We start from the raw sequence: 14,564 nt of genomic DNA, 5'->3' as shown, positions 1-14,564 counted from the left end.
TCACATAATTGTGACATCATCACACACTCTAAACCTCCAGCATTTAGCAGATATGGGGCAGGTCTTGGTTGCACAGTTACTGACCAGGAACTTCACTGTATCTGCTACATGCTGGAGGTGTAGGACCTGAGATGATGTCAACATCATATGACTAGTACATGCAGGGGTGGAGCTTAGCAGTGCAGCATAGAAGTTGAAGGGCCTGTGATGTTGATGATGATCATGTGACAGGAGGCAGGCAGGTAGAAGAGTGCACCATGGGAAAGAGAACACCCCCAGGGCACCAGAACACTTAATTTGCATATTTGGATCTTCAGACATAACTAAGGAACAAGGCCACATAGAAAAAAAGGGTAAGCAGCATGTGAATCAGCATCACTCGCACTATTACCCTGTACAAGCAGGTTAGTTCAGGTGATGCTGGTGACAGAATCCAGCTTTGTAATAATAAAAAGACCTTAGACCCTTATAAAGATATATAACAAAATTAATCAGACTACAATTTTGGACCTAAAAATAAAATTGTGGTAAAACATATGTTTTAAAATCACAACGGTGCATAATTCTGTTAATGTTGTAGTTCCATCTGTCAATTCCCTTCTTAAAACAAATGGCACCGAGAAAGACAGCTACACATCTTCAGAAAAAAGCAGCTCTCTGTATAAATGACACTACTCACAGGGTGTTTTAGTGAACAAAAGGCTTCATAAAAAGACTTATCTTAATATTTTTTTTTTTTTTATAATTTAGCTATACCAATACAACAGCAAATATTTTAAAGCAATAAAAATGGAACACCTTCAGCTGTTTTGAGTGCATAAAATATAACTACTTTGCTCCATTGTATTTACATTAACCCCTTCATCCCTGAGTTTAAAGTCTAGCAAAAAAAGAAAAGGCTCAATATTAGCTACAAAATTAATGTGTGGAGTTTGTCACACGTGAATTTAATTTAGATACTGCATATGTTATATGGAGTATTCTAGGAATATTATTTTAGACATTTATATCCCACAATTGATGAAGACATGAAAAACAACTTGCAGTCCTTGCCGACATACAATTTAGCAGTGTCAAAAAGTAAAATAAACTTTATTAAACAGATAAAATTATATGTAGTGCGAAAAGGAATAGCAATTGGAAAGCCTATGCTTTGATCTTTTCAACATTTAATAAAAGCTGGCTCTCTGTTGTTACAAGAGCTTTCATACTTTCAGAATTTGTATCAGAACTTAGCAGAACGGTTATTTCCATTACTTTGTATGGACACCATGTGATCACTTGAGGGATATGAATTCAAAGAGATGAGATTTTTTCTAAATAAAATATTAGCTCAACAAATGCGGATGACTAACTCTGTGAGGTGAAGGAGTTAATGCAATGAGTTGGAAACATGATTAAAAGAATCACGTGAGTTCAATTGGAGACCACCATTTATTGACCATTCTTTTACCTAACATTATGAAATGGTGTCTGTCAAAAACACTGGGCAAACTGCCAAAATAACTCATATTAGTCAAACGAAAGGGAACAAAAAGTGATTATGCCAAAATATATTTAATCTCATGATAACTTAAACAATTGTAACAGCAGCCCTACAATAAAATAATTGGAAACCTTTAATCCATCCAAAACCATTCAATATCCAAAACTGTGTCGCTACCATTTCTATTTCCTCCAAGATCATTTTTGACCATAGCAAAGTTCTGACTTAAAACTGCAATTTACATTGCATTTAGTTTAGTACACTAGAGCTAGACAAACATGAAAGTAAAGAGTTAAATGTGGTAGTTTTCAATGCTTCTGTCCAGACAATTGTAACATAAGTAAAGTAAATAGCTAAAAGCAAAAAAAAAAAAGTCTGCCAGGAAGACAGTAGACTAATTTGCAAGATGCTAGCTTCTCTGATGAAAAAAAATGAAAATAAAATTAAAAAAAATAAAATATTTGAGTGTAAATTGAATTGACTTAAATTCCACACAATTTCATTTTAACTGCCTGCTTCATGAAACTGAAGAATAAAAATAGATTTCTAAAGATGAGGTAAATCTTGTACAGAACATGGGTAATATCAATTAAGGTACACATAGCCATGGTCTACAATGATAAATAGAATTCATGTCTGCATAAACAATATGACTATATGTACTCTTCATACATATCATGATAAACTGTAGCATATGTGCATCCTTAAGAAGGGTTGAAAGTAACTTGGAAAAGCAATGTAGATATATTTTTGACTACTTTTACCAGTACGCAAAGACCAAAAAAAAAATGCCTTCCAACAGTGCAATGGTTGAATGCATTTATATTATATAAACATAATTCTTTGCTTTTTCTACAGAGTCCTCTCTGCTCATGCTTTACATCCAAAACGTCCCAATGGAAGAAAGCAAAACTACACTGGTGACTTCAGAGACAACTGAAGTAATAAACACAACAGAACTCTGACATTTGTTTCCATTGCAGAGTTACCACGTTAATTGTTAAATAGGATTTTCTACAAATATACAACATATAAAAACTGTTAAATATATAACTTTAGGCTTTTCAAAATACATTTAATGATCTCTTTCAAACAAGTGTCACTTTTTTTCTTTAATTTTCTTTCTGGTGCTAAATGGTGTACTGAATGGGGCCACAGGTGACCAAACATGCTCTTTTGCAAATACCGTTTTATCCAATTTCAACTATCAAAATGGAATTGTAGAAGAGGCATATTTTACTGGTTAAAACTGAAAATGAGTTTAGTATGGGAATGTCATTCTAAGTACAGAGGAATAAAGATATCATTAGGACAGTTTCTGTTTTGTGAAATGTGGTTTAAAACATAGGCTGTTACTGTTTTCTCCATGCTCCATTGGGTTCTTTAGATGTTCATGTGAAGAGCTATTTCTGCATCCATTTCGCTGCAGTTGTCCATACTGATGTCCAATACATAGCAAAACTCCAGAGTTGGAAAGGCTGAAAACATGTCTTTTTGATAAATCATAAGAAGCATTCATGTTCAACCTTTACATTTAAAACCCAATATGCTTGATGGTATTAGGTTGGTGTCCTTTTTCACATAGGCTTTACTCTTTGGTCTATTGTATTTATATCCAACATATAAGAAAATAAAAGCGATTCGGATAGTCCAGGGCACAAGGAGTCACTCTCTTTTGCACATTAGTCATCTTGTAGACAAAACAGTCTTCTTTCTAAGGCTGATAAGGGGAAGAATACTCAGAGAAGTTGGTATCATCCAGTCTAGCAGTTTACACATATGGTAGATGAAATGTTAACCATGATATGTATTGCTAATATCCAAGCATATCTCATATCAACATACAGTGTTCTTGTTGCCAGTGATCCTTTACATGGAAGGACAAAGTTTAGCTCATAATGTAGAGAAGTTAGGCCGTCTTTTATGAGATACCAGGGAACAGAGTTGATGACAAACAAGATGAGGATCCACAGCAGTGAATTTGTCTAAAGTACATAGCTCTCACAAGCCTGAACTCCTTTTTCAGGGTATGGTTGTTGCATTTGTCAGGAGACCTGTAGATCAATAAACACACACTGTAAGTCAATATTTTACTTTCAAGTCTCTATTGTTCACTCTTAAATGTAACCTTTATTAAGCATGCTCAAATCTCAAAGGAAACTATAATGAACTAAACAATGCTCATTCTAAAGGTATAAAACTATACAAGTAACAAAATGATAAGGACCCGTCATTACTCTGCCTAAAAGAATTGAAATAAAGGACATCATTTGTCTCATCCTGATATCACTATATAAAAATCTACCTACTCATACATCACATTGTGCTATATATATATATATATATATATATATATATATATATATATATATACAGTACAGACCAAAAGTTTGGACACACCTTCTCATTCAGAGTTTTCTTTATTTTCATGACTATGAAAATTGTAGATTCACATTGAAGGCATTAAAACTATGAATTAACACATGTGGAATTATATACATAACAAAAAAGTGTCAAACAACTGAAAATATGTCCTATTCTAGGTTCCTCACAGTAGCCACCTTTTGCTTTGATTACTGCTTTGCACACTCTTGGCATTCTCTTGTTGAGATTCAAGATTCAAGAGGTAGTCACCTGAAATGGTTTTCACTTCACAGGTGTGCTGGTGTGGACGAGGAGGTGTGATGGTAAAGGGGTTGCTTTGCTGGTGACACTGTTGGGGATTTATTCAAAATTGAAGGCATACTGAACCAGCATGTCTTCCATAGCATCTTGCAGCGGCATGCTATTCCATCCGGTTTGCGTTTAGTTGGACCATCATTTATTTTTCAACAGGACAATGACCCCAAACACACCTCCAGGCTGTGTAAGGGCTATTTGACCAAGAAGGAGAGTGATGGGGTGCTGCGCCAGATGACCTGGCCTCCACAGTCACCGGACCTGAACCCAATCGAGATGGTTTGGGGTGAGCTGGACTGCAGAGTGAAGGCAAAAGGGCCAACAAGTGCTAAGCATCTCTGGGAACTCCTTCAAGACTGTTGGAAGACCATTTCAGGTGACTACCTCTTGAAGCTCATCAAGAGAATGCCAAGAGTGTGCAAAGCAGTAATCAAAGCTAAAGGTGGCTAGAACCTAGAATATTACATATTTTCACACTTTTTTGTTATGTATATAATTCCACTTGTGTTAATTCATAGTTTTGATGCCTTCAGTGTGAATCTACAATTTTTATAGTCATGAAAATAAAGAAAACTCTGAATGAGGTATGTCCAAACTTTTGGTCTGTACTGTATGTGTATATATATATATATATATATATATATATATATATATATATATATATCGAATAACTGCAATTGTGTTATTTGCTGTTTCAACTTACTATAGAGTATTTTTAATGTCTTTACTCTTTTTTTAAGACAAAAGTGAGATATATTAAAGGTAATTTTCATTTTTTTGATACTTCCTTATTTAGTTTGGAATTGAAAAATACAGCCCCCTGTAAAAAATGTTCTCCAAGAATATTGAGTTAAAAATACCACCACTCACTTGTGTACACATTGCTTTGCTGGATGCCGGATACCCTGCTGGATGCTGTAAAATGTGGTATAAAAACAACCATGTGACAGATACCAGAACAGAGCCCCAACACACATGAGAAACTAGCCCTATATTGGTCCATTTTTGGTCAATATATTGGTCAGTATTTTACCAAAATCAGGATTAGGTCCAAAACACAGAAAATAATGCAAAACTTTCCAGTATATTTTATATATATATATATATATATATATATATATATATATATATATATATATATATTTTATTGCTAATTCAGTTCCACTCATGGTTTTGGTAAAAATACTGATAAAATATCATGCTATGTGTGAACCCAGACTATATTTGCCAGGTCTGTGTTATTGTTATGTTATCGGGGATAGGAGTATGAAACCTTATCTACAACCCCCAGCCTGGTAGTAACCCTCCAGAGGTCCAAAGACAGTATTCCTTTATTACTCTATAGCAGCATTTTCCAACCAGTGTGCCAGCAGCTGCTGTAAAATTACAAATTCAAGCATTTCCAGCCTTTTGTCCGGGCATGCTGGGAGTTGTAGTTTTGCAACAATTGGAAACACAGTGGGAGATTTATCAAAACCTGTGCAAAGGAAAAGTTGCCCAGTTGCCCATAGCAACCAATAAAATAGCTTCTTTAATTTTGCAGAGGCCTTGCTAAAAATGAAAGAAGCGAGCTGTTTGGTTGCTATGGGCAACTGGGCAACTGGGCAACTTGTTCTCTGCACAGGTTTTGGTAAATCTCCCCGAGTAATTGGGAAATACAGTTCTAGAGGCTCCCTGTTCCTCTGCCACAGCTCTTTTTTTTTTCCTAATTCACCTGTTTATTTTTCTGGCTGTGTTGTGGCTTTATCCTTTGCTGTAGACCAAACAAAAACTACATATACAGCTGAAAAAAGGGTGCAAAAAATATTTTAACCCCTTCACGACGAGCGACGTACATGTACGGCGCCGCAAAGTGTCACTTGGGGTTCCGGGAGTGCCGCGTCAACGGTAGCGGTGATCGGGCCGGGATGACTGCTGTTATCCGGGTCACACGAGTCACTGATGACCCGGAAAATAAGATGGATCGGGGGTGTCGGGGATCAGGGGTGTTTAAGTGACAGTGGTCAGATTTGCAAAAAAGGGCTTCGTCCTAGAGGTGAAAATGGGCTGCGTCCTTAAGGGGTTAAGCTGTGTTCACACATTTTTTGTCTAATTTTCAGCCTTATTTCCAGCCATTTTTTCTGTACACACATTTTTCCTAGCCATTTTTTTTATTTATTTTTTGGTCCCTTTTTACAGCCATTTAAAACTAGGTTCATGCTGTGATTTTTCACTTACTTTTTGCACAGACAACCACATTCACATCGACTTGTGGATGCATTGGGGGAGATTTATCAAAACCTGTGCAGAGGAAAAGTTGCCCATATTAACCAATCAGATTGCATCTTCTATTTCTCAAAGGATTTTTAAAAAATGAAAGAAGCAATCTGATTGGTTGCAACTGGGCAACTTTTCCTTTGCACAGGTTGTGATTAATCTCCACCAATTTGTAAAAAATTTTGCGGAAGCATTTTTGCAAATAAAATAGGCATGAAATAACCACTGTGTGATTTATGAATTCTTCACACAAGCCTTGTCCCACCATGTTCACTATGTACAAGCTATACTGCAATCTACAATTGTGTCGACATGCACAGTTTGCAAAAATACAATTACAAACTTGATTACATATTTCAGATTATTATCTTCTTATTCATATTTTAATAGGTGTTTCACATAGACAGCGTTAACCTGAAATAAGAAAACACAGGAGTACTCTTGGTAAGATAGAGACAAAATAAATAAGGAGGCCTGTGACTGACAGCTTTCACGACTGCATGAAAATGGCAATGAAATAGCAGACAGACAGTGACATTGAGAAAGATTACATTTGTAAGGACAGGAAAAGCAGTGTACATAGATATTGCTCACAAGCTTTAAAGATCATTCGGGACCACTTGAAAAGATTAAGTACGGTTTAGAAACTGTGTGAAAGAAATCTTTGTAAAGCCTGTGTGGTACAAATTCTATAGTTACCATGTCATTCACAGTGTTTAAACATTTTTTTCACATATATACATAAATAATGTACTTCTGTAACCAATAATATTGATAATCAGGAAATGTAAACATAACAAATGTAATAACACAAATTATTAATGATAATTTCAGTTGTCAAGAGGTGGGAAATATTCAACAGTGAGTAAATGATCTGTTCCTATATTGGAAGCAGAGAAAATGGGCAAGCCTAAGTATCTAAGCAACTTTGCCAATGACCAAGTTGAGATGGAAAAGTAACAAAGTCAGAACATTTATAAAAAAAAAAAAAAACAGGTCTTTTCAGGTGCAAGAAAAGACATCATAACTGTTGGGCCAATAGGATCATGGAGATGCTAGCCTGCTTGACCTGATATTAGAAAAGCTATACTGTGTGGTCTGATCCTACAAAAGAGCCATTGTAGCACAAATTGCAGAAAAAGTTTATGTGGGCTATGATAGAAAGGTGTCAAAATACACAGTGCTTCACAGTTTACAGTGTATGAGGCTGAGAAACCAGAGACCATACTAAGTTCAGTTCTAGCCAAACTTGCCTGAAATGAACAGAACTGGACCATGGGGCAATTGGAGAAGGTGGCCTGTTTGGTTAAATCACATTTCCATTATGTAGATGGCCAGGTGTGTTCACATGTTACCTATGGGAATGGTAAATGCACAATGACAAGCAACATGATGCTCAGGGGAATGTTCCATTGAGGAACTTTTGGTGCTGCAAAATGTATTCCGGGATTGATGTTAGGTGTCGAAATTATTCAGGGATTGAGGTTAGGTGTTGAAATTATTCAGGGATTGAGGTTAGGTGTTGAAATTATTCAGGGATTGAGGTTGGGTGTTGAAATTATTCAGGGATTGAGGTTGGGTGTTGAAATTATTCAGGGATTGAGGTTAGGTGTTGACTTGGCCTTAAAATTCCTGAGATCTCAGTTCAATTGAATACAATCAGGATACAGAGGCCTTAATAGGACAATGCCTTGATAGCTTAAAATTTGTGCAGCTCATAACACACATGCATGCCTCATAACACACATTTGTGCAGCTCATAACACACATGCATGCCTCATTCACGCTTTTTTAAAGTTTCAACCATGATTTATTTTGGCTAAAGAAAATGTTCAGTGATAAGTATCGGCTGGATAGGAGATAAATGTCTGATCGCGGGGGGTCTGACTGCTGGGACACCCCAGGACCTCCCGTACAGGAGCTCCATTGTCTTCTCTGTTTGGAAAGATAAAAAAAGTTGAAGTTTTTTTAAGTAGTACAATAATTGGAAAGGTATGTAAACATGAGTATATTTAATATGATTAAAATATAATTTTAATCATTTCAACCCATAGAATATAGATACTCTTACCAAGTTGCATTTTTTTCATTGCACCATACATTTTATATTAAGATAAAAATATTTATGCCTTAACCCCTTAAGGACACCGGCCTTGAGGCAAAAGCAAATTTTATTTAGCATTTTAGTTTTTCCTCCATGTATTCTAAGAACCATAACTCTTTTATATTATTATCCACAGACCCACATGAGTCTTTGTTTTTTTGCGAGACAAATTGTATTTTCTAATTGTATCACTTATTTTACTATAAAATATACAATTGTATTTTCTAATTGTATCACTTATTTTCCCATAAAATATACAGCAAAACAAAAGAAAGATATTTGTGTTGGTAAATTGAAAAGAAAACCGTCATTTTGCAAATTCTAGAGGGTTTTGTTTTCACGCTGTACATTTTGATCATATATCATATTGATCATGGTGGACCTGTCGTGCATGAAGCGAGTGCAGCTTCTGCGCTCCCTTCATGTACAGGATGTAAATGTACGTCCTGGAGAGTTATGCACCAGGGCAGCAGGACATACATTTATGTTCAATGTCGTTAAGGGGTTAAGGCCAAAATGAACACAAAACTTGAGCTCCAGCTGACCAACTTGATTCCCTGAAGAAAGTCTTGTCCCACATGTCCACTGTGCCATAATCCATTCTTTGTAGTCTATTACAATGCTGAAGAAGGAATATTTTTTTAAGCATACCGTTTTGCTTTTTTAAAAGGCGTAGCACGCAAAGTCATAATATTTGGTGCAAGGCATGTATTTATAGCTGACAAGCAGCTGATTTGAATGCAAGTGCATATTGTTATAAGAACATATTGTTTGAATTAAACAAACATGCAAATGAACAATTTACCATTGACTTTGAAGGAACAATCATTTCAATGTTTTACCAGAGAACGGAGAGAAGTACATCCACATTCTAATTAAAGAACAGAGCGGTACAGGAACATTTGTAGAATGACAGATGACTGACAGGATGTTATGATGAAACTTGCATTTATATTTGGCAGTATTCTTACTAAAGAAACTCATGAACATTGCAAATTAACTAAGAAGAGAGATGCATCATCCAAAATGAAAAAAAAACATTGGTATTTCTACAGATGTTTAGCATGCAGTGAATATTTTGCAGCCCTATTCAGTATTTGTCATAGATATGTAGAGTTTATTATTAATTATTCAATTGATTGTTTTGGCATATGTTTTGTAAAACTTTGCACATATTCGTTGAAGCACCAATTCGTAAAACCAAGTGAAAATCTTGTCGATGATTCCTATTGGCATACTGTATAAGTTTACAGCACTAAAGTTGATTCAGTCTTCTTTATAGATATGTGTAACTTTTATAACTAATTGATCCATTTATTGTTTTGGACATATTGCATATGTTTTATACAGATATATATATATATATATATATATATATATATATATATATATATACCGTATATATATTCTTTTTTTTTTTCTTTTTTTTTCTTGAAGCACCAATATGTGAAGTCAATTCAAAATCCTGTAAATGATTCCGGTTGGCATATATGTTTACAACACTGCAGCTGACAACAGACAAGGACATTACTATATTTCATGCACTGGATGATTCATGGTGTATGCCAGAAATATTGTCTTCTTTCCCAGAATTATATTTGTTGTGCACCTGCATAAGTGTTTTTGATCAATGTACATGCTAAGTCAGCTACTGAATTTTTCACTATAACAAAATGTGAATGTACACTTTGGAGTATTATAAAACAATACTATACTGAAGACAGATACTTTTAAATCTGAATAGATGAAAAGACTGATATTTTTTCCCACTGAAACATAATTTTAGTGAAATTCCAAAATGGCATACCCTAATCTGTGCTGAGAGTGCTCCTAGGGGCAATGAGGTAGCTGAAGTATAAAAGCTCAAAACAATAGACCCAAATGGGAGGGTGGATGTAAAATCTGTTATATTATTATACCAACTCTGTCATAGTCAGAGTTACTAATCCACTTTGTATCCCCCTCCAAAATAGTGATACAATGTAACTTTTAATAGAATTTTCTAACAAATATGAGCAAGACTTGAAGGAAGGGTTAAAAACTCAGCACTGTTGTACTATTGTATACTCATATTCATTGTCGCTGTTCAACCATACGTTATATATACACCTATCCCCTAGATACACCTGCAGTGTGTGTCCGGAGATCAGTAGTGTATCTTGCTGATGTTTAAAAACACTTCACAGGGCCCCCCGACATGTTTCATCACCCAAGTGACATCCTCAGAGGTTATTGGGCAATGACCCAGCTACCGATCAAGTTTGCTCATCAGCAAAATGCAAGATACTGGTATCTTTTACTTTTTTTTTTAAACCCATCCCCCTCCCAAACCCCCATAATAGAATGCTGAGTACGCCTCTGGGAGGGTGTGGACATATATATATATATATATATATATATATATATATATATATATACTGTATAATTATTTATACATATACAAATATATATATATATATATATATATATATATATATATATATATATATATATTTCTTTTTTTCCTAAGAAGATGATTAAAATGCTGGATGAAAAGGTAATTGAATGCAATGTCAAAGGTGTAAATACAGGAAAGAGTGGATATGACAGTGCCAAACCGCAATATAAACTGCTTGCAGAAAAGATCATTTGAAACCTTAAAAAAAAAAAAAAAAAACACTTGTCTACTACATTATGATGACAATAAACAATTTAGGGGGATTTTATCAGGAAAGGCATTTTACAAGAATGTCTTAATATAAAAGTGTGCTGCTTTCGGCAGGGGTAAACACCTTTTAATAAATCTGACAGCGAAATGTCAGCATAGCAGGAGGCTAAGTTTTCTCTCACAGCCACTTTATGCTAAGCTTCACCCCATTGGTGAGTAAGGTGTAAAGTTTAGAAAGTCATTTAATTTTTGTGGAAAACTGAGGCTTGCACTAAAGTTTTGTAACTTTTCACAGTCTGGGCCTAGTGTAGACAATGATAAACCCCCCTTTGAGTAATAAACACACCATAACCTTTGCTCGACTACTCCTGTTCTTCTGGAATTTTTCGTGGACTAATGACGAGGGGGTCCAAATACCCTGGCCCACACTTGAAGACTAAATAACTTCATGGACGGCTCATCTTCTTCCCGTATATCACAATGTCGAGCCTTTCAAAAATATTATACAGTACTTGCAACCATGTTTTCTTTTTCTTCATTATTGCTGTCATCCTTGACTAAATTGCTACTTCAAAATGTTTACAGTGTATGTACATTTGTTACATTTTCAATAAAACTTAATTGAAAAGAATGTGAAATCATCTATGCATGTAAATCAGGTTGATACATCACATCTTTCTGTCTATCTATATCTATCTTGTAGCCCAAAATACATAATATTACTAATATGCAGTTACTCTTCTTATAAGTAAAAATAGAAGTTATGGAAACCTCTTAGTTCTTTCCACTGATGGTCAGTAGCTGCACTTTCCTGTCTTTAGAATCCCCCCAATATACATAGATTCCAACTGGTAAAACATTTATAACATTTTTAAATGACTATGTATAATTAATTGTCATAGAAATAAATGCACAATATGTAGCGGTAGTAATCATTGTTTAGGGTAGTGTTACAGATATTGCTAACACAATAGTCATTGTTCCAGGTATTGTGAACATATTGCTTTCTTTATAGTTAATACTGAAATATAATTTCCAGTATATATCTCCAATGAGATTAAACAAGCATTCCTTGTATGGTTTAACTTCTTTCCACAGCTCTGGCAGTGCTTCTCAGATCTGACCTACATTAATAATACTGTTCCACTCTACAGATTCCTTGATCAAAAACTGACATTTGTGTTGAAAGATGCCAAATTTTATAGAGATTCTGTGATAAGGACAAATGTCCTCAAGGCACTGTGTTTACCAAACAGTATTCCTCTGCTAAATAACCCTTTATGCGTTGTGGACCTTACAGAAACTTAAAAAATCATAAAAGTCAAGACCAGAGTGAGTTTTAATATATGTATGCTGTATGAATTAAATACTCTCATTGCAGATCAATTTTGTTGGAATTATTTAATCTGAATGTATTACCCTTCTCACACTAAATAAATGTGGCCATCCGTAAAAGCTATGACACAAATAAATGTTATGCTATTTGCAGATAAAAGATATGCAGCATTTTGGATCTAGATATAGTAGAAAGTGTGTGAACTAGAGTGAGAGGTCTTGCCGGTCATGCAGTTGAGTGGCCATGAAATGACCACCAAAGAGCTAAAAGATCATCAAGCACTGACACAGTAACAGGCTACAATGTGAAGAAGAAGACAAGCCAGACTTTGAAGGCTGTTACTAACCTTTACAATCTGTTACTGGCACAAACATAACAACAATGATCATAAACAAATTAAAAATATATGTACACATGTTCAGCTATTACCCCCATATTGACTAAAGGAACCACAATTTGACAGTCTGTGCGTGAAAAATAATGTGCGAAAATGGGGGTTGTCTGGTGAAGTGTAAGCCATTATTCTATTTAACCTTTTAAGGACGCCGGGCATATGCATACACCCTGCATCCCGAGTCCTTAAGGACGAGGGGCGTATGCATACGCCAGTGGGAATTCCGGTCCCCGCCGCTAGCCGGTTGGGGACCGGACCAGAATGCCTGCTGAAATCATTCAGAAGGCATCCCGGCACATTGCCGAGGGGGGTCCTGAGACCCCCCCATGTTGGCGATCGCAGAAAATCGCATGTCAATTCAGACATGCGATTTTCTGCTATTCCGGGCTGATCGGGTCTCTGGTGACCCGAAAACCCGGAAAATACGGATGGTCAGAGCTGTCAGTGACAGCCCGATCATCCTGAGGGCTAGGAGCGAGGTCGCAGTGCTGCGATCTCCTCCTATCCCCTGCCATTGGTCAGAACTGATTCTGACCAATGGCAGGGCAGGATAGTGGGTTGCCATGGCAACCCCCCGTTCTGACCACCCCTGGATGTCGAGGGGAACATGGGGAGAAGATGGAGGCTGGTACCTGGAGGAGAAGATGCCTGGGGACCCACGATTGTCGCTGGAGACTGCTGGATCCTGGCTCAGGTAGGGAAACCACGTTGGGGGGGGGGGGGTTGGGGAATGAAAGTGAAAGTAAAGTGATCTTTACTGTGGCAACCACTAGGAAGGCCAAACTGCAACTTCCAGCATGCCCAGACAGCCAAAGGCATGCTGGGAGTTGTAGTTTTGCAACATCTGGACCCCTGTTACAGTGGTGCCCAAACGGTAGCCCTCCAGATGTTGCAAAACTACAACTCTCCGCATGCCTAGACTGCCCAGGCATGCTGGGAGTTGTAGTTCTGTAACATCTGTCCCTTCAGAGTTTGCACTTTTCTTAAAATTTTTAAAAATTGCTGCTCTACTTTGAAGCCCTCTAATTTTTTCAAAAAACAAAAATATGTCCATTTTATGATGCCAACATAAAGTGGACATATTGCATTTGTGAATAAAAATAAAATTTATTGGGAATATCAATTTTCCTTACAAATAGAGAGCTTCAAAGTTAGAAAAATGCTAAATTTTCAAGAAATTTTGGGATTTTTCACCAAAAAAAGGATGCAGGTAACGGCGAAAATTTACCACCAAAATAAAATAGAATATGTCACGAAAAAACAATCTTAGAATATTCGGTAAAAGCATTTTTCGAGTTATTACCGTATTTATCGGGGTATACCACGCAGGGCACCCTCATTTTACCAAGGATATTTGGGTAAAAAAATTTTTTTACCCAAATATCCATGGTAAAATGAGGGTGCGTGTGTGCGCGTGTATACCCCGATATACCCCCAGGAAAGGCAGGGGGAGAGAGGCCGTCACTGCCTGCTTCTCTCCCCCTGCCTTTCCTGGGGTCTAGAGCGCTGCTGCCGGCCCTTCTCTCCCCCTGGTTATCGGCGCCGCTGCCCGTTCTGTCCCCCTGACTATCGGTGCCGGCGCCCCATTGCTGGCACCGATAGCCAGGGGGAGAGAAGCGGCGCCGACAGCCAGGGGGAGAGAAGGGGCAGCGGCACCCATTG

At 36.7% G+C, this 14,564-nt stretch overlaps 1 protein-coding gene across 2 annotated transcripts in view; it reads right to left on the bottom strand.

The window, feature by feature from the left end:
• Positions 1 to 219: 219 nt before the first annotated feature.
• TAFA5 (TAFA chemokine like family member 5) overlaps positions 220 to 14,564 on the bottom strand; it is a 577,073-nt gene continuing 562,728 nt past the window's right edge. The window contains exon 5 of one of the 2 annotated variants that reach the window (XM_056573705.1): positions 220 to 3,540. Coding sequence is in view for 1 of the 2 variants with exons in the window: in XM_056573707.1 (XP_056429682.1) it covers positions 3,532 to 3,540 (9 nt within the window). In the remaining variant the exon portion in view is untranslated. The remainder of the gene's footprint in view (positions 3,541 to 14,564) is intronic. The other variant, XM_056573707.1, reaches the window with a different exon arrangement.

The sequence above is a fragment of the Hyla sarda genome, chromosome 4 (assembly GCF_029499605.1).
Source record: "Hyla sarda isolate aHylSar1 chromosome 4, aHylSar1.hap1, whole genome shotgun sequence".
NCBI lineage: Eukaryota > Metazoa > Chordata > Amphibia > Anura > Hylidae > Hyla > Hyla sarda.
This window is presented reverse-complemented; position numbering and strand designations above follow the sequence as displayed.